Source organism: Pantherophis guttatus, chromosome 6, assembly GCF_059756535.1.
Source record: "Pantherophis guttatus breed Tessera chromosome 6, ASM5975653v1, whole genome shotgun sequence".
Taxonomy (NCBI): Eukaryota; Metazoa; Chordata; class Lepidosauria; order Squamata; family Colubridae; genus Pantherophis; species Pantherophis guttatus.
Genome location: NC_142068.1, coordinates 37,469,312 through 37,497,278, shown reverse-complemented (window position 1 = coordinate 37,497,278; position 27,967 = coordinate 37,469,312). Strand labels below are relative to the sequence as shown.

Genomic DNA, 27,967 nt, shown 5'->3' with positions numbered 1-27,967 from the left:
TTATTTTGCTTAAATACCACAGAAAAGAATGTTGTTGTAGGAAGCCCAAAAATAATAATATAGCACAATGAAAATGATACTCCTAAAGCATGTTGTATATATTTGCCTCTAATGTAAATGAAAATAGAAGTGAACGTACAAAATAAATTGTTGTTTACCTTCTGAATACCTGTAAACCAGTCAGCTGGTGCGTTGGGTAAAACTGAATGTAATGAGAATGAGAGCAGCTGTGTTAATTTTTAATGCTAGAAAAATATTGAGTACAAGGACAACAAAATTCTTACACATGTTTGAAGTTAAAGGCCTTATTTGTATTTCTTAAAATATGTTTCACTAGAATGGCCCTAATCTTTGTTTTCTTATATTGCCTAATATATTCAGTTCTAATCTTAAAAGCTCTAGTAGTTTTGCCCACATAAACTTTAAGATAACGGCACTATATATCATATACCACCTGAGTGCCGATGCTCATAGTGAAACTGGAAAGATTCTTTGTCTAAAGAATTAATGAAAGAAGTTTCTATGGAGATTCTTCACCCAGGCCATGGTTGTCCCAAAGGTACTTTTTAAAGAGGCAACTGGACTTTTGTTTTTCTTTGAAGACGTTTCGCTTCTTATCCAAGAAGCTTGTTTCCCCCCATTCAGTAAGAGCTGAAGAAGCTTCTTGGATGAGAAACAAAACATCTTCAAAGAAAAACAAGAAAGTTTTTCTTGTTTTTGCTTCTTGAAAAATCACCTTTGGGACAACGAAAGAAGTTGTTTTATGACTGCACTGGCTGAATACCCATGCTCCGCTATGAAACTATGTGATCAGGCTTGATAAATCGACACAGCTTGAAAATTAATTAGTAGTTATGATTGGCCTCTCCAATCCCCTTCTCTCCCATAGCCTTGCCCCACAGAAGCCTATCTTATCCTATCCCCTTTCTCTCCCTCAGTCTTGCCCCACAGAAGCCTCCCCTATCCTATCCCCTTCTCTCCCTCAGCCTTGCCCCACAGAAGCCTCTCCTATCCTATCCCATTCTCTCCAGAGTTATTCTCAGGTTGGGAGGGAGAATAGAACGTCTAACTAATTAGCATCAGAGCGTGTTAATAATTATATAAGAAATACTAATGGTCTGATGGTAATTTTGAAAAATCATTTCTTAGCGAGCACCTAGAAGCCACAAGGAAAATACATGCCAAATTTCAAGTTTGTAGGCTTTACAGTTCGGGAGATTTCGTGATCGCGGCGTGAGTAGTTTTCACTTTTATATATATAGATTTGCAATAAATGCAGTGGCTGCAGGGAAAGAAGGGAACAATTGCATTATAAATATGTTCATTAACATCAATCCCTTATATTAAATCATTTCTAATCCATGTCTTTGATGATACTTGTCCTCTTATGGGCAAAGCAAGAGATTGACTGGGACTCTGAAAGCAACTCCAGGTTACTCTTGATGTAAGAATTTTATGATGTGATCAAAAGTCAAAATGCATGTCAACCAATTACTCTGTATTTTAGGAGCCATGTGAGCAGTGGTTAGAATGTAGTATTGCAGACTAACTCTGCCCACAGCCAGCAGTTTGATCATGACCAGCTCAAGGGTGATTCAGCCTTCCACCCTTCCAAAGTAGGTAAAATGAGGATCCAGATTATTGAGGACAATATGCTGTCTTTGTAACCCACTCAGAAAGTGCTAAAAAGCACCATGGAGTTATATATAAGTCTAAGTGCTATTGCTATTACTATTGCTATTTTAAAGTGGCAAAAAAGTGCCCCTCTAATTGTTTTGTCGCTTTTTAAAAATTAGTTGCCATTGCTGAGCAGATTCTTTCAAAGAATCATTCTTAGTGTTCAAATGTTGCTCCAAATGTTTTGGGGTTGCACCCAAGACATCTATTACTATTGGAACAATATTTGCTTTCTTTTGCCACCATCATCTACTTCTCTTGGCAGGTTTTGCATTTTATTATTTTCTCAAGGTTTTTCTCTTTTTCTATTATGCTATCTTCAGGTTCAGCAACTTCCAGTAGCCAGACTTTTTTGTCTTTCTTATCAACAATTTTTAGTCTGGGGTGTTGTGTGACAGATGCTTGTATGTTTGAATTCTAAAAATATAGAGCACTGTAGCTTCTTCATTTTCTATCACTTTGTCTATTTTGTAGCTCCTACCAGTTCTTGCTTGCAAGCAACTGGGATTTTTTGCAGATATTCAATGCATCATATTGTTGTTACTTTGTCAAGCCATTGTTTATAATCAGTCTTCTTGCAGCAGATAAGTAGGTGAGCTATTGTTTCTTCAGCTTCTTTGCAGAGATGACATTAGCTGTTGCTTCTTCTCAATTCTGATTTTGTATGCATTCTTAAGGTTTGGTCTTGTGCAGTCAGACTTATCCTCTGTATATCTTTCTTCAATTTGTGCTCTTAGTCATTGTCAGGCCTTCTTGTTTTCCGCTTGGTCTATTATTTTTTTTATTATTTTTTTATGTAGTGGCTACGTAATACCTTGCCTTGCCATGTCTTTTTTCTGTTCTTCATTTGGTATTTCATGTAGATCAGTTTCGTTTCTTTGGTACTCACTAAGCCTTCATGGTATACTAGCTTCAGTGCATCTTCTTCACTGCCCTTCAGTTATTCTTCTAATGCCTTTTTTCCTCTTCAATTATTGGTATACTTGCAACATTGCCTGCCCACCTATGTTCCTTGGTAAATAGAGTCTGTTAACATCACTGTATTGATAAAGGGTATGATAATATTGTTATTATTTTTCTGGTCTTCCTATCCAGGAGTTGTAGTTCAGCTTGAGTTCAGTCCAATATTCCAGCCGTATGTCTAATGGCTGTTTTTTTCCAGGTTATGATAAAAGGTTATAATAATTATTATAATATATGCATTATATAAAATATAATCTATTTAATTAATATATTAAAATAATAAATTATTATTTCTTAAACAAAAAAAATAGGTTTTTATGCAAAAAATCTTATGTATTCTGTTATAATTTAAAGTCTGCAATCTGCATGTTGAAAAGATGGATTAGAATAGCTTTATTAATTATGTAACTATGTTGCATACTTAGGAAACATAGCACATATTCTGAATATGCATTATTTCTTTCCTGAAATAACTCAATATAATTTTTGGAATTTTCCTAATTAGAAGAGACAAAAGCATATGAAGAACGGTTGTAGGAATTGGTATGGCTAGAGAAAAGAAGGAGTATGGGGGACATGATAGCAATAGTCTAATATCTGAGGGGCTGCCCCAAAGATGAGTGGGTCAATTTATTTTCAAAGCACCAGAATGCAAGACAGGAAGCAATGAATGGACACTAATCAAGGAGAAAAGCAACCTGAAATTAAGGAGAAACTTCCCTACAGTGAGGACAATTAACCAGTGGAACAGCTTGCCTTCAGTTGTAGGTGCATCACTGGAAGTTTTTAAGAAATGCCTGTGCAGCCATCTATTTGAAATAGTATAGGATCTCCTGCTTGAGTAGTGGGTTGGACTAGAAGACCTCCAAGGTCCTTCCTGCTCTATTCTGATTGATTGAGAATTAAAAATAAAGCTCTGACAATTGTATGCTATAATAATAATAATCAAAAAAATACATATTTGAGAGAAAAATAAGCCATTTCTCATTCTAAAACTTCTTATTCTTGGAACAGGAGTAATATAAGACTTAATTATATATCATAATTATATATTACAATAAAGAAAGAAAAGATGCCAAGTCATACATGCCAAGTTATACCTATAGATGCAAAATTAAAAGTGAAATTCCAACCCAAACATGTTTAATTGAATTAATCTTTGATTAATCTGCATTCCAGCATGTAAATGATATCAAATGTGTACTTCAATTAACTTTCACTCAGTTAATTATCTAGTTTGCAGCCTGAAAGGCAGAATGAAAGAGAGTTCTTAAAGAAGCAAAAACTTCATTCCTTAAGTTACCATGAATGGTTTTACAATGCAATAAAGTAATTAGACAGTTGTAGGTCTTTTGAAAGTAGAAAGTTTTGATGCTTTTTCATCCAAATGCCAGCTATTTGTTCAACAGAGGCACTCTATGTAAAGCTTCTATAAACCATTCAACTTTTAGATTACACTAGTTCAATCTTTCAATCCTTCTTCATCCAGTTAGCTCCCAAGTGTACCAAATCTATTAATAAACCAGACATCCACCCAGACATACCATCACACAAATGTCTGCCAGTGGTTCTCTCAGCACTGAAGACAAGAAAGACAAGCAAGAACCCTAAAGTAACAAATTGTCCAGGCTGTCTACTCATAAAGAAACAGAATCCCTTGGAAAGTTTGAATTTAAGGAAACATTTAGTGTTCAGTAATTCATAAACATGGATCTCCAATGAGGATATCAACAAAAATCTTAATTAAACTAGGCATTAAACATAAATAACTGATTAGGTTTTTTTTAAATCTTTGTATGGATTACCTGAAATAAACTGAAGAAATAGCATAATAATGTGATGACCAAATGGATATTTTTGGTACATTTTGCTTCTCATTCACCATTATGATTACACTCTAGATTAAAATAGCCATAAAAGATAAATAAGTGTGCTGGTAATTCATGCTCAATTGATTAATGCACTACTGTTCTTCATTTTACTTTTACTTTTTTCCATGGTCCAACATGGTTGCTAACATTCCGATTTAGGAATGCTTCTCTATCTTTTAAAATAGATGCATTTAATGAGCTTTCTATTAACTGACAGGCACATGAGAAAGGGGGAGAACCTGATTATTTATTTAAGTGACAGTAGACAGAAATTTAAAGCATATGCATTCCTCAAAGATTAAAAGCAGGAGCAGTGACAGAAATGTGCAGATAAATCAAGTACACATACTTACAGTTGCTGATAGCTGGGGTCCATTAAGTTGTGCCTGTAAAATGGCCTCATTGATTGAGTACCGAATACCCATCAGTGCCAGTTCTAGATCATGAGTTACAGCCATTTCACTGGTGAGGTATTCCAGGGTATAGATATATTCCCTCCAATGAACATCCAGCTCAGATACGCTGGCAAAACAACCTCTCATCACATTTAGACAATATCCTTCACAGGGCCTTATGAGGGTCAAACCTTGGCAGTGAGGACAATACTGCATTTTCACAAGGCCTCGGATACATTCTTTGGTCAAAACAGCATGTTCAGTGGCATTCAGCACTTCAACGCCCATTCCCAGGGCCTGGTTGAATGTTCTGCTTGCCCTCAGAGACTTTGCTAGCTCCATAACAGCTTCTTTGGAATAGCGCCCAAATGGATTGATGTCTTGTCGTGTTTGTCGCAGGCATTCCATATATTCTTCTGACAAGTCCATCATGCCAGGGTTTATCAAGCGGGTATAAACCAAAGGGAAGAGGCTGTCGAAGAACCGGAAAAATGCTTTTTCCACTCTGTTTTGAGCACCCAAGAGGTAGAGAGAGAGGTCTGTAAAAAGTTCTTTCACAGGCTCAGCTGCCTCCTTCGACATGGATCTGTAGACAGTCTCAAAGAGAGAAGCGGTGTGATTCTCAGCAAAACGAAGCAGGGACTCAAAGGCTGCTGCAGAAATACATTAAAAGTGAAGGGAAAGTCAGTGTTTCCTTAATACATCTCAATAACTTGGATCTAAATATTAGACCAATACTAATTATTATTCTGTTGCTTTACAAGATAGCTAGGCATTTTCTTTCTGCTTCAGAAATAGGTGCAGTTGAAAAGGGGAAGGGAAATCTCACTGCTTTTATTGGTTTTCAGTGTTGCTTTGTTTGATGCTGACATAGATTCTCTACCTGGAAAAGGCTGGCCCAATTGGGTACCTACAAGATTTCAATTCCCAGAATCTACCAGTCCTGGGTTTACTGAAGAGGTGAAGTTATACTGTACATATACAGAATCTTCAGTTGGAGAAACTGGACTGTATAGAGACTTCTCTAAAGCTAATTCCATGGTGAAGCAGAGACCATAGTTCACTGACCATTTTTGTTTTCTGTGCAAAATTCCCAGGTTCAGTAACTGGCATCTCCAATTAGGACCAGAAATCTGAAATCTTAAAGAAATGTGGTCAATGCAAGGTACAACTCTGAATGTTAAAGTGTTTCTTCTGTGAATCAGATCCTTTCTAGACATGAGGCTGACTTGTAGCAATTCTGTTTTACCCAAGCAAAAAAATTTCCAATTCAGGATTCAACAGATATTTTAATTAATTCAGCAAAATGTTCTTACAGCCTAGGACTTCACATTTTGCTTCATCTATTTTCGCAGTTAAGGAAAAAGCTTAATCAAGGAGCAGATAAATAACTAGAATAAAACTGCCCTTTTTACAACCCTATAATTCCTTAATTCAGGGTAGAGTCAGGGCGACCAGATGGAGCTGAGTGTTTACTGGCCGGATGCCCTTCCTAATGACATGGGGAAGTCACATGTAGTAGATATTTTTTCTTTGCATCCTAGGAGAAAAACATTTGCTGCTACCTAGGATTGAACTCTCAACTTTCTGAGTGGGAGATGAGTGTGTTCACCACTAGGCCACCATGCCACTCAAGCAAATAACTAGAATAAACCATAGCTGTATATTTTATTGCTATATAATACAGGTTCTGAAGATGTGTGTGTTACATGTTCAATTTTGAAGCTTACAATTCTATGTGATCAAGATATCATGATTGGAAGCAGACTTGATATGTTATAATATTTCAAAACAGTTCTATTAGCTCTTTGAGAAACAGGATAAGATTATAATAACTTACAAATTGAATGTTTTTATAATTCTATGACCCTTGAAAAGAAAGGAAAAATCCAATTTCACTCCTATATAGCTTGCCAAGTAATATATTGAGGCAGCTTTTACAACTCAGCTATAAAATTGTAAAAACTGCAATTTATAATGGAAAGACTGACAATGCAAAAGCTGCAGTATTATAAACAAAGCTACTATACTCTAAGTGAAACAATGTTTTCTAAAACACCTTTGTTTAATATTTGTTGGTGTAAGTGGGAGGAGTGAAAAATGTTGGGAACATAGGATCTTTATATATTTGAATGAATGTTATCTCCCCACAATTTATTTTGTTCCCAATTTCAGTGGTTTATGAAGGAAAGTAAAAATGGAATATCACTATGGCACAATTCAAACCGGGTCATTTTTAAATCTGTAATCCTAAAGTCAGTTTGTTTTTCAATAGTTATGAGGTCCATGAGATAAACAAATTGGTCAAATGATGTTCCCAGCTATCTCATTTGAAAAATCGTGCTGTGCACACAGATCAGTTCTTTTATAAAAGAACTTTATTTGTTTTGTGATCTGTTCTGTTCTGATTGTATAAAGTATGAAACTTCCCATCTTATTTGAAGCATTATTGAAAGTATAGTTTTAATATATGTTTCAGAATTCTAGATCAGTGATCTGTCAAGAGAAAGTCCAATCTTGCTGGAAGTAGAGGATGCTGATTTTGGTTGCTATAAGTGGAAAATTATAAATGAAAAGTTGTTAATTTTGAGATCTACTGTATATGAATGAGACGTCCTAAAGGTTTGTTCCCTGAATATTCATTTATGTACATTGTACTCAATGTACTCAAGTCTTTAACTGCTTAGTTCATGAGTTATTAAACAACACAGTTGGCTAAATTATATAGAAGTCATATTATCAAACTAAATTCATGCAGTAACTCAGCGTAACATATGACAAACTAATCCTACCAGAGCTGAAGAAGCTTCGCTTGAAGAAGCAAAACATCTTCAAAGAAAAACCAGAACGTCCAGTTGCCTCTTGAAAAAGCACTTGGATGACTGAGAATCTCCATAGTCATAATCCTACCAGAAAAGCCCTGACTCAGGAATTAAATTTACATTATTTTCCATTCCCAAAGGCTCTCTGGAAGAGCAAGGCCTGCATCACCTCTGAAACACAAGTACGGATAGAAATTTCCAGAAGGAAATAAGAAATGTCTATTTGTACACTGGCCAGAGCCACCCCGAGACGGGTGGTTTCTAAATATGGTATATAAGTAAAGAAATAAATAAAAAGATGTTCCACAGGAGTAGAAAGGATTGTCTACTAATCTCTGATGTCAACACCCACGATTAGGGGGTGAGGGAAACCTATTCCCTCATCATCATTATTACTGGATGGACAGATTCCATACAACACATGTTGTTAGCCATACTGGAGTTAAAAAGTGACAACCACCACTTGGAAACCTAGAAGCAACCAATGGCATCATGTGGGCAGAACAAATTTAGCCCATCACTACATTGGTTGCTGCTGATGATGATGAAGAAAAAATTAACCAAGGAAACAGCTTGACATAACAAACTGGCTTCAGATATGCTTAATGCTTAGCAAAATGCTTAAGAATATACAGTAAATTACAAACAGCTACTCTGGTCCTTGAATGCAAATTCAAGAACTAGTTACTGGAAAGAACTTGAAGTCAACCCCTGAATATTACTCAAGGCTTGCTGAGTAAACATAATAAATGCTAAAAATACTGAGTTGGTCTGAGAGTCGGTTCTGTTGCTGTCTTTTTCATCTAAATAAGATCATTATATAAGCATTTGCCTAGCCCTGTCTTAGTGGACAGAATCTTGCATTCCATTCCCTGCACAGTTCAATAAAATTGATTCAAGCTGATGATCTGGTCTACACTTGTCATTTAGGTCAGGATGTTTTCTCCCTTCACTCCAGGTTATATCAGCTGCTCTTTCTAAACAGTCTTTATTCAGAGTGAGCTGACCCAAAATAATTAAGGCCACAAGTGATTAAAACAAGTTTCATTCCTGGACCAGTGCTCAAAATGAAGTTGAGCCCAGGCCCACCACTTGCTCTACCAGAATGAGTTGTAGCATTTTCATATTTTTAATCTTTGGTTCTGGGTAGGATCTGTGGGGAGCAGATTCACAATCCAGGAGATTGACTGGATCTACAGCTCCATTCAGATCCTTATAGACTCATCCTGGTCTTAATAGATCTTAACAATAAGCGCATTTCACAGACCTCCACAGTGGATATAAACAGTTGGATATTTTCCACATAGTATTAATATCTCACAACTTGCTGGCTTCATGCAGATATTGACCATAAGGATTATTGTTGTTATAATATATTTTCTCAGTTCTGTAGAAATCGAAACAAGCTGTTATTTTGTGGATTGTAGTTGTTCCTTGTCATTATTATTATTGGCTAGATTATGAAAAAAGAAACTTTAAATAAAGATTTAATTCACTGTCTTCTGTTTTTAAAACAAGAGACTTCATCTCAAAAAGAGTAAGATTACAGTCAGGAAACTATTTTTTATATAAAACGCGCTGGTGTTTAGCAAAAACAATATTCTTGTCATTGTGTGTGTGTGTGTGTGTGTGTCTTATATAAATATATAACAGTATCTCAGTGAGCCATGCCATTTTGTGGATAGCTTCCACTCATTTTTACCATATTTACTTTATTTTTTTTTTAATATTAGTGCAAAGGAGAGTGCCGAAATATCACAAACAAATCAAACTACACCCGAATTTGTTTGAACATCATTTTCTCTTGTTTGTTTTCATTTGTCCAATTGAGACTACTTTAGAGCTAAGCGAGCAAATTGGCACAAGTGCGCAGCCTTTCCTTTTGAAGAGAATAAAAATATAAATCACTTTAAAATTTTTGTCAGACCTTTGAATGTTTTAAGTACACATGCACACTGTCTGCTGAATATTTCATGAAAGCAGGCCAAAGCCATCTTCCAAGGAGACCATTCCGTCCAAACATTTTATCATGTGCTCACAGCATGCTTGACTTCACAGCTGATGTTGCGTCTGCAACATCAGCTGCAGCTGATCAAACATAGCTCACCTCTGGAAACCGTGTTTTATTTGCCCTTCTTTAAAATTAGATCCTGGAGAAGAGCCAAGCTATTTACAAGATTTCACATTTTCTCCGACTTTGTATTGGAGGTTATAAGGAAACCTCCATGCTGGGCAGCTAATGAGTTTGCACGCTGGGGAATTCAGTCGATGCCTAACATTAACAGAATATAAAAATGAGACAATGCTTAATGCATGACACTGAAAAGATTACCCTCCAATTATAGACTGGTCTCCTACACAGCTGGCTCATTCAGTATGCTTTTGCAGAAAACAGCACATTCTCAAAGTATGGAATCACTGGGGAGAATAGGAAAAATATGGTTCAGAAGCCTTCCTTCACACAGGGCATAAGAATGTAAATGTTGGTTTATTTTCCTGAAAAGAACGCAAAATCAGAGATTTATTTGATTATGTATTTCTTAATCATCTAATCTTTCCATAATCCAATGGAGTTATTATACGTGTCCAAATTATAACCAAGTGCAGAACATTTCACACACTTCACTTTATTTGCAGAACCTGACAATGATAGCACAGTGGAATGTATGTGTCTTGGAAGCTGTAGAAAAAAGCTACACAAAAGAACCTTTAGTATAAAAAAATAGTAAACATGAACATTACTTCCAGGTGATGCATGCCTAAGAAATGAAAAAACAAATTTAAAAAGAGAATATAAATCGTAGCACAAATATCAAATTAAGACATTTTACTAACTCAGATATATTTAAGAACATATACCCAAGATTTCTTCAGCTTAGTATCTTCTGTTTTGGTTAACTGGTCTATTTATGGTTACCTGGTCTTTTTTAGACCTTAATATTCATTTGCTAATTTTATTTGAGAAACTGATAAAATGCCACCTGGTTTGCAACACTGTAAAATAAAACAAAAGAGTGTGTCCTTTTTAGTTGCACAAAAATCTAGACTATAGAGAATATGAACATGTGAAGATCCATGCCTACCTTATGACATAAGCCTCATTTCCTGAAATAAGAGAATTAATGTTAGTTTCCATTTCCATTTTCAAACCAACATTTATCGTATAATTTAAACAAGGGTATAGCATACTTGGCAGCATCTTCCATTTTTTCTCATTCTGCATTCAGTGGCACAATGGTTTTTGTGCTGTGATAATCTCTTCTTCCTTCAGCCTTTGATCCTCCATGTACTCCACTCTGCATTTTTGGATCTCCTCCAGAAACTTGAATTTAATGAAGAAAGTGTCTTCCTTATCAATTTGCTTTAACATAAGAGCTAAATAGTTACTTGACTTAATTTGAGTTCATCCTGGTCTCCAATAAGGATGGCTAGCTGTCCAGTTTGAAAAATGAGCATGATTACAACTATGACTGTGCAATATATAAATCTGAATGCTTGCCTTGAACTTGAAAGCCAGGACCAGCTCATTACATTAACTCTTTGTGGCATGGATGGCACATACAAGAGGCATAGCTGGGTATCCCAGATACCCCCAGTTCTGTGATAAAAACTATCCTCCTTTGAGACCAGACCAACTGTACCTTCCTTGAATAGCCAAGTGCAAACTAGGCCTCCAAGTGCTTCCTTTAGCACAGTTTCCATGAAACTGTGATATTTCTCCTTTTACCCTTTTAAAATCAGAGTGAGATAAAAAAAAAAACAGAAATAGACACAGACACACAAATGTTAGAAATTAGGTAGGTATGTGTTTATATACTTTTACAAATCACACTACAAAATTATTTTGAAAGAAAAAACATCCAAGACACTTATTAAGAGTAAGTTTAGTAAGAATCCTTTTCTGTCTTTAAGAAAAGAGAAACATGCATAGACAACTTTGTAAGCCTTTTCCTGCTCTAAATCCAGTGCTTATTTTTCTGCCACCCAAATAAATCAGAACATTATTTTTGTCATTTAGGAATTATTATTTTATGCTATTATTGCATTTTTCTTATGGAATCGCTGTTCTGCAACAAACAGACTTTTAAGAACTGGATTGTTATAACTATCAAAGTTGTGACAATAACATTCAATTCTGTGCTTCCTTCTAACCCTCTAAGCCACGATAGATACAAATTATTATAATACAAATAATTTTACAAACATTATTATTTATTTATTTATTTATTTATTTATTTATTTATTTATTTATTTATTTATTTATTGGTTGGTTGGTTGGTTGGTTGGTTGGTTGGTTGGTTGGTTGGTTGGTTGGTTGGTTGGTTCGATTTATATGCCGCCCTTTTTCGGAGACTCAGGGGGGCTTAAAATGTGTTAAGCAATAGCCTTCATACTTTTGTATATACCTGCTTAGTAGGGCTTTCGGCCCCCCCCAAGCGGTGTTCTTTTTTATACAAAGTCAGATTATTGCCCCCACAATCCGGGTCCTCATTTTACCTACCTCGAAAGGATGGAAGGCTGAGTCAACCTTGAGCCTGGTGAGATTTGAACTTGCAGTAATTGCAGGCAGCTGGTGTTACTTAACAGTACTTAACAGTACTTTAGTCTGCTGCGCCACCAGCACATTTTGAATATCAAAATGTGTATGCAGCATAAATACTGGAGTCAAATATATTATGGAATTATGATAGCTCTTTCTTTTCATTTCAACTCTTAAGGAAGACAAAAAGTATCTTCTGTCATTAGGGACAGGATGTTGACATTTATTCATGATTTGGTCCTATGTAGATTAAATCACTATAGTCCTTACAACAGCACTGTTTGACATGTTAACTAGAAATGTCATCTAGTACAAAAATATGAAATCAGGATTACAAATTTAGAGAAGTTGCACAAAAAATAATTTGCCAATCTGTAAAGAGTTCTCCTGGCTCCTGGTGTATATCCAGTCTTTATCCTATTGCTGCTTTGCTTGTTTCATCACTATAGTCCTATATTCTGTTGCTTACTATTTTCAGAAGCATCATTGCTATTTCCTAAGCTATTTTGTACTTGAATGAAAAGCAAGATATCAGCCTATTGATGTATATGAACAATATGTCAAGGAGAAGCAGATTGGATACAGGCATAGACTCTTCGTGAGGCCCACACTCCCCAGTATTTAGTTGCAAATAAATCCCATTAATTTCAGTTTGGACTGCTACCAAATTAGGTGCATAGGGCTGCAGTTTTAATCTAATGAAATAAATTGACTCACCAAATAGATGCATGTACAGTATGCTTGATATAGTTTTTATAATTATATTAGCCTTTGAAATCTGTAATTAGCTAACATAATCTATGGTCAGACAGGATGAAATTCAGTCTCTGTAGCAAGTTAGATCTCCTGTTCTTTGGATTATTTTGTACCTCGCTCTCCTAAACTAATTATAAAAATTATATTTCAGACCTGTATCAATCAGAGAAATCCAGCTGTTATAAAATATTTCCTGTTAGCTGATGCCAATTTTATTTCTAATTTAAGCATGATGCTCCATCAGTTTCAGTCAATGGCCCATAAAATGTCAGAATCCAAATGTATTTGGGAACAATGACATGACAAGATTTGCAGGTTGGATTTAAAAATGTGAATTTGTCTGAATTCCTGTCTGAAAATAGTGTAAAACACAAAAATACTAAGGAATGGAACTGGTGCAGTGATCGGCTGTCTAGTTATATTTGGTTTCAAGTACTGTGGCATTACTATATAATTTATAGATGGGAGAAATTGCTTCTATAGATATTTTACGATGAACTTTTCAAGTTGTATTTGACAACTCTAGAACTGAACTTGAACACAGATTAAATATTAGCATCTGCATTTTGTCAAATATAAGCTGTTTCAATTAATAAAATATAAACAGCAAAAATACAAATTAATGGCGATACAACTGAACAATTTGATATAAAGAAAGGAGTGAGACAAGGATGCCCATTATCTCCTATATTGTTTATATTAACATTGGAAATATTACTAGAAGAAATCAGGAAAGATACAGAAATAACTGGACTAAAAATAAAAAATCAAGAATATAAACTGCAAGCCTTTGCAGATGATATAGTATTCATTTTAGATAAACCCATACAATCTGGACCAAAATTAATGATAAAAGTACAACAATATGGAGAAGTAGCGGGATTGAAAATTAATAAACAAAAAACTAAAATTATAACAAAGAATCTTAACAAGTATCAAAAAGAAGAATTGGAAAATATATTAGGGATACAAATAGCAAAGAAAGTTAAATACTTAGGAATATGGATTACAAACAAAATATCAACTTTGAAGGAAGACAATTATATTAAATTAGCTAAACAAATAGAAAAGGATTTGGAAAAATGGGCAAAACTCCAATTGTCTCTTTTAGGCAAAATTGCTACCATTAAAATGAATATTCTGCCAAGAGTGTTATACTTATTTAGGGTAATACCAGTAAACCCAGGAAGAACATATTTTAAAGATTTAGACAGAATGATATTAAAATTTATTTGGCAGGGGAAAAAAGCAAGAATCAAATTAAAACATCTACAAGACAAAAGAGAGAGAGGGGGAATGGGACTCCCTGATTGGCAGAGTTATTACAAAGCCTCAGCGTTAATATGGATAAAAGATTGGATCGAACTCAAAAACATAAGAACATTAATATTGGAAGGTTTTGACTTAACAAGAGGTTGGCATGCATATCTTTGGGGAGAGAAAATTACAAAACAAGAACAATTTCGCAAACATATTGTAAGAGATAATTTGCTTAAAATATGGAATGAAATTAGAAAATATCACTATGATAGGATTCCTAGGTGGACTTCCATAATGGAAGCACATATTTATCCAAATACAATAGATACAAATAAATTAAAAACATATAAGGACATCTTAAATGAAGAAGGAAAACTAAAAACAAGAGAAGAATTGAGAATGCAAAATGTGGAAATAGAGTGGTGGTCATATTTGCAATTAAAATCCAGATATAAATCTGATATGGAAAAAACTGGAATTCAAATGGAACCAAATCAGTTGGATAAAATTTTATTAGGCCCCAATGAGAAATTAATAACCAAAATTTATAATTTTCTATTGGAATATAAACTAGCAGAGGAAGTAGTTAAAGAGAATATGATCACATGGGCGACGAATTTTGGGTATGCAATAGAATTAAATAAGTGGGAAAATTTGTGGAAAAATATTAATAAATTAACATTATCTGTACCATACAAAGAAAATGCTTATAAATTGTTCTATAGGTGGCATCTACCACCGGCGCGAATTTCTAAAATGTTTCCTGGCACATCTCCACTCTGTTGGAAATGTAAAGCGCATAAAGGGACATATTATCATATATGGTGGTCATGTTCCAAAGCTAAAAAATTCTGGAACAATATAAAAATGCAACTAGAACAAATAATAACTCAAAAGGTGCCATTAAAGCCAGAAACTTATTTATTAGGAATACCTACAAGCAAATATGAAAAAGAAATAATATATTTAATAACACACATTTTGACTGCAGCAAGAATTATATACGCACAAAATTGGAAACAAGAAGAGGTCCCGACTCAAGAGAAATTAATATCCAAAATTATGGAATGCGCTGAGATGGATAAACTTACCAAGGAGATCCAAGGAAAAGAAGAATCTGAATATTATCTAGTCTGGCAAAAATGGTATAAATGGTTAGAGGGAAGTGGAAAAAGAAGAGAAGAAGAAAGAAAGAAAAATTGAATAAAAGAAAAGATATCAATAGAGTAAAATAAAGTTTTAAATCAAATGAAATTTAAGAAAGAGACACGAGATATCAATAAAATAATATCATTATATAAGGTGAGAGAAATATTGTATATTGAAGAATATAGGATATTGATATTGTAACAATTCAGATATTATAGGTAGATGTTATAAAGATGATGTTTGTTGTAAATTGTTTTACTTGCATTTATAAATGTATTATGTGGTTTCTTAAATTAATAAAAATTAAATATATATATATATATATATACACAGACATTGCCAATCAACCACAGCAAACATAGCTGAGACAAAATCAGTACAATTCTACAAAGACTTAACAATATTTTGGAAATACTATGTGGAAGGCCTGAACAACATAACTACTTCAAATCAATGGTGAAATCTGAAATGGTTTACTACCGGTTCACTGGCTGCGCATGTGCACCATGTGCCAAACGCACACTGCGCACCATGTGCCAAACGTGTTTGTTGCGCATACATGCGTGCAACAAACACGAGCTGTGCACACACACATGCAGTGCACACCAAAAGGAGGCTTGGGAAGGTAAGTAAAACAGCGCAGGGGGGCGATCAGCTGTGGTGCGTGTGGGAACCTTTTAAAAAACTTTTTAAAAACATTTTTTACTACCGGCTTGGGCGAATAGATAGTAAAAAATGCTTTAAAAAAGTAAAAAAACGGTTCCGACAATCGCATGGCAAGCTGTGATCATCAGAGCCTCTTTTTTACTTTTTTAAAGCATTTTTTACTACCTATTCGCCTGAACCGGTAGTAAAAAATTGCCTAAAAAGTAAAAAAAAAAAAAAACTTCCAATGATCAGCCGAGCAACGCGTGATCCTCAGAAAGTTTTTTTTTTTTACTTTTTAAAACATTTTTAACTACCGGTACTGGAGAACCGGTAGTAAAAAAATGCTAAAAAGTTTTTTAAAAAGTCCTGGCAATCACGCGTCACTCAGCTGATTGTCGGAACTTTTTTTTTTACATTTTTTACTACCGGTTCAGGTGAACCGGTCCGAACCGGTAGCATTTCACCCCTGCTTCAAATGCTGTGCTTGGCTGCCTACAAGCATGTCTGTGCACGAGCAGCCACTTTGCTTTACTGGCAAGGAGAGTAGAAATGCAGTATGTAGTGAGTACACACACAGATATCCGAACACAATATTTCACAGCAAGTGCTTAAACTTTTTAGGGATCTACCTGCCGTAATGTTTCAAGGGGACGTGCTTTGTTTGCACAAAATTTCTTTGAAATACGCTTATTTGCATAGATCTAAAAATGTCATGGACCAGGAAATAAAAGCAGGAGAATGATTTTAGGATTAAAATTTCCTCATTCTTCTAATATTCAAAGTAGACCTTCCATCAGACATGTGATAAACTCACGATGGCACTCTCTATCATTTTAAGATTATGTTTTCATTCATTAACTTCATTTGCTACATATTCTCTGAGAATTTAAGGATTTTTTTTTTGAGAGGGAGAGGAATTCTGCTAATCTTATTCATATAATAAAGTCTCATGGGTACATGAAGAGTGTTGCCTGTTTAAAGTCACTCAGTGATTTCCATTATTGAGTAAAGTCCAATACTTTAACTATGCTGTTAAATTTCTGACCTTAGAAAGATTTCTTTACAGTATGGAAAATGTTCAGGCATCTTCATCTTCATAAACTTTATTTTTGAGTCCAACTATTTTAAGGCCTTCCAGATTTTATAGTATATAATGACAAACAAGTTTTGTACATACAATCTTTGGAAACAGAATTTATGTGAATTATGAATAGAGACTATTATCAAGGGATAATTATATCACTATTCTATCTGATAGAATTTAAAAACTGGAAATACTGTAAATCTCAAAGGAGTTTGTAAACACTTTAGGAAATCAAATCATAGACTGCAAGGAGGAGTTAGCAAGCAGGATCAAATGAAAGCAGAAGCTTCTAAGGTTCTCCCAAGACAGAATATTCAGATGCTACATTGTCTCTAGGTGCACCCTAGTATTTCACTTCTTTCCTCAATTTCAGGACTCTAGCTTAATGTATTTATTTATTTACAGAATGTACAGGTAGTCCTCAATTTAGGACTAACCCATTAATGACTTTTTGAATTTATGACAGATCTCACTACTGGTAGGACTACTTTCAATTGCTTTCAGAGTTATGACAACCACACATCCACATATACACCCCAAGCCACATGATCACTTTTTAGGCACCTGGCAGTTGACTCAATTTTACAGCCACTTAAATGTCCTCCATCACCATGAATTATTACATGGTTTTTTACTGTTTTCCAGCACTAATTCTTTTTTTTTTATTGAAAAATTTTTAAAATTTTTTTACAAATGTTTTCCCATCCCACCACCACCCTCCTGCCCCAACCCCCTCCCCCGACTTTCCAGACCAAAATACAGGGTATAGCATTTGACAATCATATACTAACATATGCTAACTATCTATAGACTCCTATATCCCTCTTGTACTTTTAACTCCCCTTTTACATGACTAAGTTTAAATACTTTTTAAAGTCTCTTTATTCATTCATAAAATATTTAAAACTTTTTAATCCCATATTTGTTTTGAATATAGTCAATCCATCTTCTCCATTCCAAAATATATCTTTCATTTGAATGGTCCTTCAAATACGCTGAAATTTTGGCCATCTCTGCTAAGTTCACTAATTTTAGTGTCCATTCTTCAATAGTTGGCAAATTTTCCTTCTTCAAATACTGCGCCACCAAGTCTTGCTGAGGTTATTAAATTTAAAATCAAATTAGTCGCTATAACCGTACAGTCTGTAATTATACCCAGCCAAAACAGCTGTTGAGTAAACTTTATCTTCTTTTTAAGAATATTTTGTGTAATCCACCATATTTTTATCCAAAATGCTTTGATTTTTTTACATGTCCATCATATATGATAATACGTGGCATCATCACACTCACACCTCCAACACTTGGATTGCAAGCTTGGATACATACAAGCTAACTTTTTAGGATCTAAATGCCATCTATAAAACATTTTGTAAAAATTTTCTCTCAAGTTTTGGGCTTGTGTAAATTTTGAATAAATTTTCATTTAACATCCAAGACCTCTTAAGATCCTTGCCATGTTCTAATGCCATCCAGACCGGACTATGATCAGTTAAAGTTCTTGGACATATCTTCGTCTTCTTCACCCTAGAGAAAAAATCATTAGTAATTAATATAAAGTCAATTCTAGAAAAAGATTAGTGCCTGTCAGAGAAAAATGTAAAATCTTGTTCTCCAACATTCCGTTCTCACCAAATATCTCTCAGTTCCATGTCATCCATCATATCAAAAAAAGATTTGGGCAATTTAGCATGGGTTTGGATATTTTGCAAGAGTCCTTTTTTATCTTTCTGGGTATCCAATACTCCATTCCAATCACCCAGTAAAATACACAATTTGTAATCCCATTGTATTAATTTAGTATGCAAAAGTTTATAAAATTTTTCTTGTTGTTGGTTAGGTATATATACTCCAATTAAAAGTATTTTCTTCTCTTCTATTAACAATTCAATTGCTATATATCTTCCTTGAACATCTGCTTCAATTAATTTAGCCATTAAGTCTTTCTTTAAGTATATAACTATACCATTTTTCTTGTCTGGAGCGGATGCAACAAAATGTGTTCCCAATCTTGCATTTATTAAATACTTTTGGTCTCTTGTTATGTCTCTAATATGTGTTTCTTGCAAACAAATTACATCATTTTTAAACTGTTTCAAATAATGAAATACTTTCTTCCTCTTTTGCGTTGAATTTAAACCATTAACATTCCAGGTTAAAAATCTAATTGCCATTTTTGGCACCTTGAAGCTTTTGGAGCCCCAACTGAAAATCCTCCTGAATTTTCTTCTTCAGCCTTGCTCCTCCCACTGCTTCTGTATTTGTAATTTCTTGGATTGTCGACTGAGTTTGCTGTATCTTTAATACCTCTTCTTTACGTTTGGTTGCCACTCGAGTCTGTCTTTGATCCTTTGGTTCTTCTATTATTTTTTCGAATAATTCCAGAGCTTGAACAGTACCCGAAAGTTGCGATGAATCTTGAGTAATTGAGGCCCCTCCTTTGCCCAGCTGCTCACCTTCCCCCCCCTTTTTCTGAAGGGAAAGTATCCAAACCACTAGACAGCTGATTTGCGCTGTCCTAGCGCTTCTAACGTAATACGGGGCTGGCGCTCCCAAAGGAACGTCTTCCAACGCCTGCGGTGCCACCGGAAGTCCTCCCAGCACTAATTCTTGTTTCCAGCAAAAAACATCCATTGAAGAAAATGCAGTAGCTTAACAACCATGGTGCTCACTTAATGACCATCATAAAAAAGTCATTACTTCGAATATGATGCCTTGATTTACAACTGCAATGGTTTATGACTGTAATGCTAGACTCAGTTATGGTCATAAGTTGAGGAATACGTGTATATGGCCGCCTATTCCATACAATAATTCTAGATGGCACAAAACTAATAACAACAACAGGAAAAAATAAAATTACTTTGTAACTTCCAGGCCAAACAGAAACTCCCTCCTAGATAACCTGCACCTTTATATCTCAACCCTGAAGCTGAGCCAGTGTCTGGAGGTTGTTCAGATCTGGATACAGCCAAAAAGACTTCAATTCAATTCTGACAAGACTGATGTTATCTTTGGAGTAGCTCTTCCCCATTCAAGACTTATATACACCTTGGGCATCCTTCTGGATTCACCACTACACCTTGAAGAACAGGTTGTAGCCTTTGCACAGTTTTATTCTATGCACCAATTCGCACTTTTCTCAACTGGGAGATCCCTAGAATAGTTCCTCATACCTTATTCACTTCACAATTAGAGGATTGCAAGGCTCTATACATGGGGTTGTTCTTAAAGTCCATCCATAAGTTACAGTTGGCACAAAATGCAGTGGTGTAACAGTATGAGCATTTCTCAGTATGTCCATATGTCACCACTGCTTCATTGGTTGGCAATGAAGATACTAGTTGTTACCTGTAAAGCCCATCATGGCATAGGATCTGGATATCTAGGGTACCACTTAACTTATTTATCAAAAATTATTTTTGCCCACCTAATATATTTACCAGAATGATTATGTTCCTGGTCCTGTCTATTAAATGTTGTCATCTGTAGGACCAAGGAAGTAGGTCTTCTCTTATTGTGTTGCCTACTCCCTGGAAAAGTATCTCCTCAGAGATATGGAAGGTGTCTTCTTCCTCTCTTTCCAAAAAGCCCATGAGATGTTTTACCTCAGGTCTGCACCTAATTATTTGCGGACCCTGGTGTGTTTTTTTATGATGATGGTGATAGTTTGATTCTTAGAGTTATTGTTGTTTCTCATTTGTTCATAATCCAATGAAATCCATGGCTCAGTAAAGAGGAATCTGTGGAAAAAGACACTGAAATAAATCTTGGGGATTATATTTTAGTGGATTGATTTTATTTTTGCAATGAAAAGTATCAGTCCATCAGATCATTTCAGATATTGATCTGATTTTGGATGGGGCTTCGTCTGTAAATTTATAATATATAATTTTTTAAAAAAATAATTCTTAAACAACCTGGTCTGATAATGCTGTTAATCAGTTTTGTAAAAGGAAACCCATGACAATGTTCACAGAGCACACTACTTTATATTGTACTTTCTTTGCATATTGTGGGAACCTAACTATCGTAGTCTATAAGATTAGTTAGAACTGAAGAAGCTTCTTGGATGAAAAGCAAAATGTCTTCAAGCAAAAACAGAGAAAGTCCAGTTGCCTTTTGAAAAAGCACCGTTGAGACGACCATGACCTGGGTGGCTGAGAATCTCCATAAATATTCATTGTGATTTATTCAATAAGACGTAAAGTAGCATATGCTTAACAATCTGTATCATCATGCTTCCTATCTCCTAGTTCTCGTACTTTCCCAAATGCTGGCTAATGCACTTCACTGGCATTTAAAGTTGCCAAACCTGTATTATTTTTAACACTTTTTGTGGATTTAAGATGAAAAAAAAAATAAGTATTACACCAGAGCATATGGTATCACTCTGCTTTCATGATTATTGAACCATTCATGGGATAAATGAGATTGTCCCTCATTATTTACATTTCCGGAATAATATACTCTAGGTAGAAACTAATAACTATATCAAAACAAAACAATTCAAATAACTTAACAATAAAATAGCAGAATGTACAAATTATATTTGTACATTATTATACATTATTATACAATAATTATATTATTATTATTATATTTGTACTTTATTATATTAAAAAGTTAATTTATAGCCTGAATAACAAAATAAATACATGGGGGGGGGGGAAACCCACAGCTGTTTCTGAAAGTACTAAATGTCATACGCATTATTAATTTATATATGTGTGCTATTTTCTTTCTTCAGTATATGATATTCAGAAATATTTTACAATACAAATCAAAACAACTATAATCCAATCAATTAAAATATAAACAAGGGGGTTGAAAATAAAACACAACACAATAAAATGAAATCATTAAAAACTAAGGACCAGATTTAATGATAGATTTTTGCTGATATCCCCAGATATTTTCTGTAATTCCTGGTAAGCCCCAGACAAAATGACAAATGCTTATAGTCTATGGAAACTGTATCTCATGAGTGCCAAAGGCTTTTGCTAATCTACCCTATCCCCTTTAAAAGAAAATAGATAAAATAGATTTCAGAAATATGCGGCTTCATATGAAAGGTTTTAATGAAGAGACAATAATGCAATGAAATGTTTTCATTTCATTTAGGATGTTTTATCATTCAATGAACAGTCGATTGTTTCAAGGTCCAGTTCTGTGATATGCCAGGGCAAATTTTGGATTTTTTATTTTAAAAAACTGATCTTAGCTCATATTTTTCCAAAAACATTGGACATGAAAATTCCAAAGGTTTGGGATATTACTCTGTAGGAAAAATGTGAGGAATTGTTCCCTCCATGCTATAACAACCTTTGTATGTAGTTGTGTTTGTGTAAAATGCATATATTTTCAGTTTTTGTACCGTAGCCTACTTTATTTTCATTGTTCATCATTATTTCATTATTATCTTGAACTGCATTCAGAACTGTTCTGGCATTCTATCCAGGGTACAAAATATACAATATATTGTGCTAATATTGTAAAGGAATTACATGAACTGTTCAAAGTTTTTGCATTCTCTGAATTCTCAGAAATGGCTCTGCTGGATTGGAAATCTGGATGAAGTTTAGAAAGCAACAAAAGCCATCTTTATCTTGTTGCTGCTCTCTAGTGGCTAACTCGATTTTTGCAATCCAGATTACAAAAACTGGTTCTGGAAAGCAGTTTTTGCAACACTTAATTTTTTTAAACAGAAAATAACAGTGCATCCATTCAAAATATGCTATGACCATCATATAACAACATTTAGAATGTTATAGTTGAATATCAGATAAAATTTAAGTAATGGAATTAGATAACTTTGAATTCTGGGCTTATTAATTTGATATACCATTTTAAATGACTATGTTGGATATCTCCAACTATGAAGGACATAAGTAGCATCCCACTCCTTCCATATTTTACTATCGCTTCTATCTAGAAAACCAAATAATGAGGCTAACCACATGCAAACTGTTTTTTTCAAATTCACTTATATCATGGTCTCTCATCATGTCTAGAAAAATAATCTGGAGTTTGCTGCCCTGGTGCTGGAATTAAGCATCATTTTGTTGCTGAAAAAATAAATTATAATGATAATAATAAGAAGGAAGATCTGCAATCATCTACATGCCTGCTTCTCAACATTCTGATTTTCTAATGTTATTTTTTTTAAATAAAAGGAAATAAAGGAGACTGTAGCAAATAATCACACTCTAACAAATCACAACAATATGAGTCCACAGGATGAGTCTGTTTCCCACTGGCTGATTTCTGGAGGGTCACAGAGGGGTAGGAATTCAACTGAGAGTAAGTACTCTTGCCCATAATTGCAACTGGAGTATCCAGCTGGAGAATCTTCAAACCATGAATAGGATTTTTCAGTGGAATTGTCTAGAACAAGTTATTCCTCCATCATTAGGCTTCCTAACCAGACATTCCTCTGCCATATCTCTGGATTTAATTTCAGTTTATTTGCTAACTCTACAGCTGTCCCAAAGTAAAACAGCAAAGAGATGGAGCTAAGTGTCATCCACATATGGATGCAAATTACCCTTCTAATGATTTTAAGTGGCCTTGGTTGGCTAATTCACAATGGGTTTTACTAAGATTGTATATATAGAACGAATGGCATCAAAATTTAAAACCTCATATTTCGAAACACTATATCTAATTCCAATAGTATGTGAGAACCAAGCTTTAAAATTGGATCCCGTCTTTTCTATATATACAATTTAAAAAGCATCTAAGTTAGAATACAAAGGAAATAGCAATTTTTAAGAATTTCTGCTGCATCTCCTAATCTTTGCTAGAAATCTATCTTTGTGTGTGTACATTGATTCATTCTTGTGTATGCCTTCTTCTACTGTAATTTTATGACAAACTAAAAAATAAAGCTTCAAAGGATCATTTCAAATATCCATGTGGTGCAGACTCCTATTAGGAGGGACTGTAGGACTGATTGCCGTGCATGTCAAAAACTTTGAATGATGAGGAATTTGAGTTTATTTACTAAATTGAACATGAGTGACAATTTTAAAAAAATCCTTGTTCCTGTTCTACTTTTATCTTTAAAATTTCTGATGATACAGATGCTAACTATAATGGATTATATAAACAAATAATGGGTCTTGTTTACTATTCTCTATATTACATTTCAACATAATTGTATATTATTTTATATACTGTAATTGGATAGTGATGTTTATGCTTGTAAAAGTGAGTAGCTTAGAGTAAAGCAAATTTGTACAAGCAAAGAAAAGGCTGCACTCCAGATGTGAAATAATCTGTGGAACAGTAACTTTCTTCTGTTGAAAGGAGAAATTGAAGAAATCTTAGTATATTACTACAGTTGGAAGCAACTGGTTTCTCTGGATAAAACACAAAGACAAAATTGAAAACCTAGGAATTGTAACTTCAATTTATGTAAAATCTAAGGAGTTTGTCCTATTGCCCACATAGAAAATAAGTTCCCAGGAATAAGTGTGGTTACATTTTTATTCTAGTCTATGGGTTGCATTTGTTCATTGAAAAGGTGCATATTGTACAAGAAAATTACTATATTATTAAATTTATTATGATTATTATTTCTATGTATATTAATTTCTTATCTTCTGGCAGATTAAATTAAAAATTACAATTCAGCATGAGACAAGAGGATGGGCACCAAAAGCTTTTAAGGACTGCAGTGGTCCTTGTTCGATAACAGATAACTTTATACAATAGAACGATTGCATAGAAAGAAAGATCAAGGTTAGAAATGAAACTTTCATAGAAAACTATTCTTGAGGCTGGTGCTACTATGAAAGAAAATAAATATAAGTTTTGTTTAAGAAAGGATGTGGTATATGTCTGTCTACAGCTAAGAGTTTGTAGTGGATGCTCCTATATTAAGGGGAAGGAGTAAGGTAAGAACTTATTCTAACTGCACAAGTTAGAATAAAAAAAGAACTGAATTGAGAATCCTGATTAGGGATTCTGGTTTGAACAGTCTGAAATTCTATCTTCTGACAACATTCTTAATGGTACACTGATTTGTAACTGAATGAAAAGGCATAAATCAAATGTTCTTTTCTTTAGATCTACATTCAGTATATGTTCTCTCTCTCTTATGTATTCACCAATTGATAAGAGAAATGCAATCTCCAATGATACTCTGCTCTAAATCACTAGAGTATACATCCAGTATTATTGAAAAATGTGTTTATCTTTTAGAAAAACAATATCACATAAATAATCACTTAGATATCAAACATAATTTCCTTAGGTATTTATTATTTTAGACTCAGATTTATTATCTTCTGTTTTATGTTGTATTGGACATATTTTTAATTTAACATGCTGCCCAAAATTATTTTCAGGTGTAAGACTATAAATATATACTATAAATGTACCATAATCAAGGTGTTGGTAATGACTTATAAAGTCCAACATACTATGGGATTGGGTTATTTGAAGGACCATCCTACTAAGTCGCATCTATCTATCCCATCAAACCTAACAATAAGTTAATGTTATTGGTCCCATTCACAAAGGAATGTCATCTAATGGTATGCCTTTTCTACCACAGCATTTACCATCTGGTACTTCATTCACCCTGAAATCAAATTAGTCCTGATCTTGATCTCCTTAAGACATGGTTTTTGCCTTCTGACCTGGAAATCCATTAACATGGGCATGGAATGTGCAATGGGATTGTGCTGTTAGGGATACTGAGCACACTCTCCTGAACACAAATTAGTATGAAGTTTCCCACAGGGCATGCTGTATATATGCTTGGTCCTCAAAATCTCCCCTCTTTTTCATAAAGGGGCTAAAAATATTTTTTTTCTTTATTTTCAGCTGGTTTTACCAGTTGTAATGTTATAATTGTGATTTGAGCTTATAAATCCAAATAACAAAGTGTACATAACTTTTTCACAGTTGCAACACTGTGTACTGAAGTTTGATACTTGATGTTCTCCTAAACACAATAATGTCTGACGCATTAATCAGCAGCTATTGTGAGGACAAATCTTTATATCATCTACCAGTTCTATCTATCTATCTATCTATCTATCTATCTATCTATCTATCTATCATCTATCTAACATTTATCCATCATCTTGGGATAATGGTAGGTTGAACATAACTTGATCCAGTACAATTTTTTTTAACATTGAAATTATTATAACATTTTTAACAACATTGGGAAAAGGCTGCCAAAAGGTTTAGCAAATGTACATTTGGCTAATTCAGAATGTTATGACTTGGAATATTATGAGAACTAAAATATTCATGCCCCTTTTGCTGTAGTATCATGATAAAAATAGTGTGATAAATATCTAAAAATTGATATAAATATGGCATATTCTCTGCAGTAAGCCATGAGCTTTATGTGCTATGACAATTAATATAAACATCAATATGACAAAATATTAATTTTACTAATATAACAATATTATTCATTCACAGTCTAGAAGCAGTTTCATTATCTACATGCAACATTTGAACATTTATTTATTTTTAATTGCTGTTGAGCATACAATACATGACTACAGTGAGGAAAACTGAACTGTTTTATTAGTTGACAAATATCAACTGGTACTTATCTCCAAATGTAGCATATTCTTTTTCCTAGTACAAGGAAAGAAATATAGATGATTTATTTCAATAAGGAAATTCATTACAAAGGAATTTTATTTATTCAATTGTGTTTTGTGACCTTGGGCCAGTCCTTAGCTCTTAGCCTAACCTTAGTCTAACCTTAACCTTATAGTGTTGTTGTGGGAAAAATAGGATGAAGAAGTGTTGGATATGTTCATTGCCTTATTTATAAAAATATTAAAGGTGGGACATAAATATATAAATACAAATAAAAAAATTACACATAACAATTTGAATGAAAACAAATCCAATATTTTCAGGTGAAATTTTTATTAACTTTAAAAAGGGTAGACGGGACAAGATTGTTGTGGTCCGCCAGCAGCCTGTGGAACTGGCAGCAGAGTTGGACAGTGAGGAGGCTGGGGAGGAACATGGGCCAGTCCTGGAGTCAGGGGAAGACCCGGACGAGGGCTCTGTGTCGGAGACAGAGATGGGGCCAGGGCCATCTGGGAATGATGTGCAGACTCAGGAGCCTCCAGAGTCAGACAGCAGAGAGGCAGAGGAACAGGAAGAGCCTGTTTCTAGTGCGCGCATGCGCAGAGCTGCCAGAAGGCACAAACAGTTAAAACAAAAGGGACAACTCGGGAGTAAGGTCTGGAGATGATTGGCCCCTGCCATAAGGCTTAAAAGAAGAGCAAAGGCATGTGGGCACTTTGCAGGAAAGCAATGTTGTTAATTCTGTTCCCAGTCAGCATCTCTGTTTGATTTTGGAATCCGTGTGGCTTTGCCAAGGTCTTTGGCAGAGTGTCAAGGAGATAAAGGTTGGTGATTATCCTGAAGGACTTCTCCCGAAGGACTCCCCCAAAGGACTTTTTGCAACTAATTGGAACTCAGCTGTGAATGAATATAATTCACAGCTGTTGCAATAAAAGAGGTTTTTGGGACTACTCGTGTGTTTTACTGACTCAGGAAGCCTAGGTCACAACAAAGATTGAGAAGAGGTTGAGAGATAATTCTTAGAATTTCAGGAAACTTAATGATGAGATTGCATTTTAGATCATCCTTTCCCAACTATTGTCCTCCAACTATATTATATTCAATCCAATAAGCCCTAAGGAAATACTGCTTTAGGCAGAAATCTAGGAATCTCCCTGACATGTGTACCTTTAAGAAAGCCTTTCAACCACAGATAAGAACCTAAGAAGACATTTTGGTGCAATTTC

At 34.5% G+C, this 27,967-nt stretch overlaps 1 protein-coding gene across 2 annotated transcripts in view; it reads right to left on the bottom strand.

Moving 5' to 3' along the window:
- Positions 1–27,967, bottom strand: part of LOC117678425 (glypican-5-like) — a 311,301-nt gene that overhangs the window by 217,210 nt on the left and 66,124 nt on the right. For both annotated transcript variants that reach the window (XM_034439494.3, XM_034439495.3), the window contains exon 3: positions 4,865–5,559. In XM_034439494.3, the coding sequence (XP_034295385.2) occupies positions 4,865–5,559 (695 nt within the window). The remainder of the gene's footprint in view (positions 1–4,864; positions 5,560–27,967) is intronic.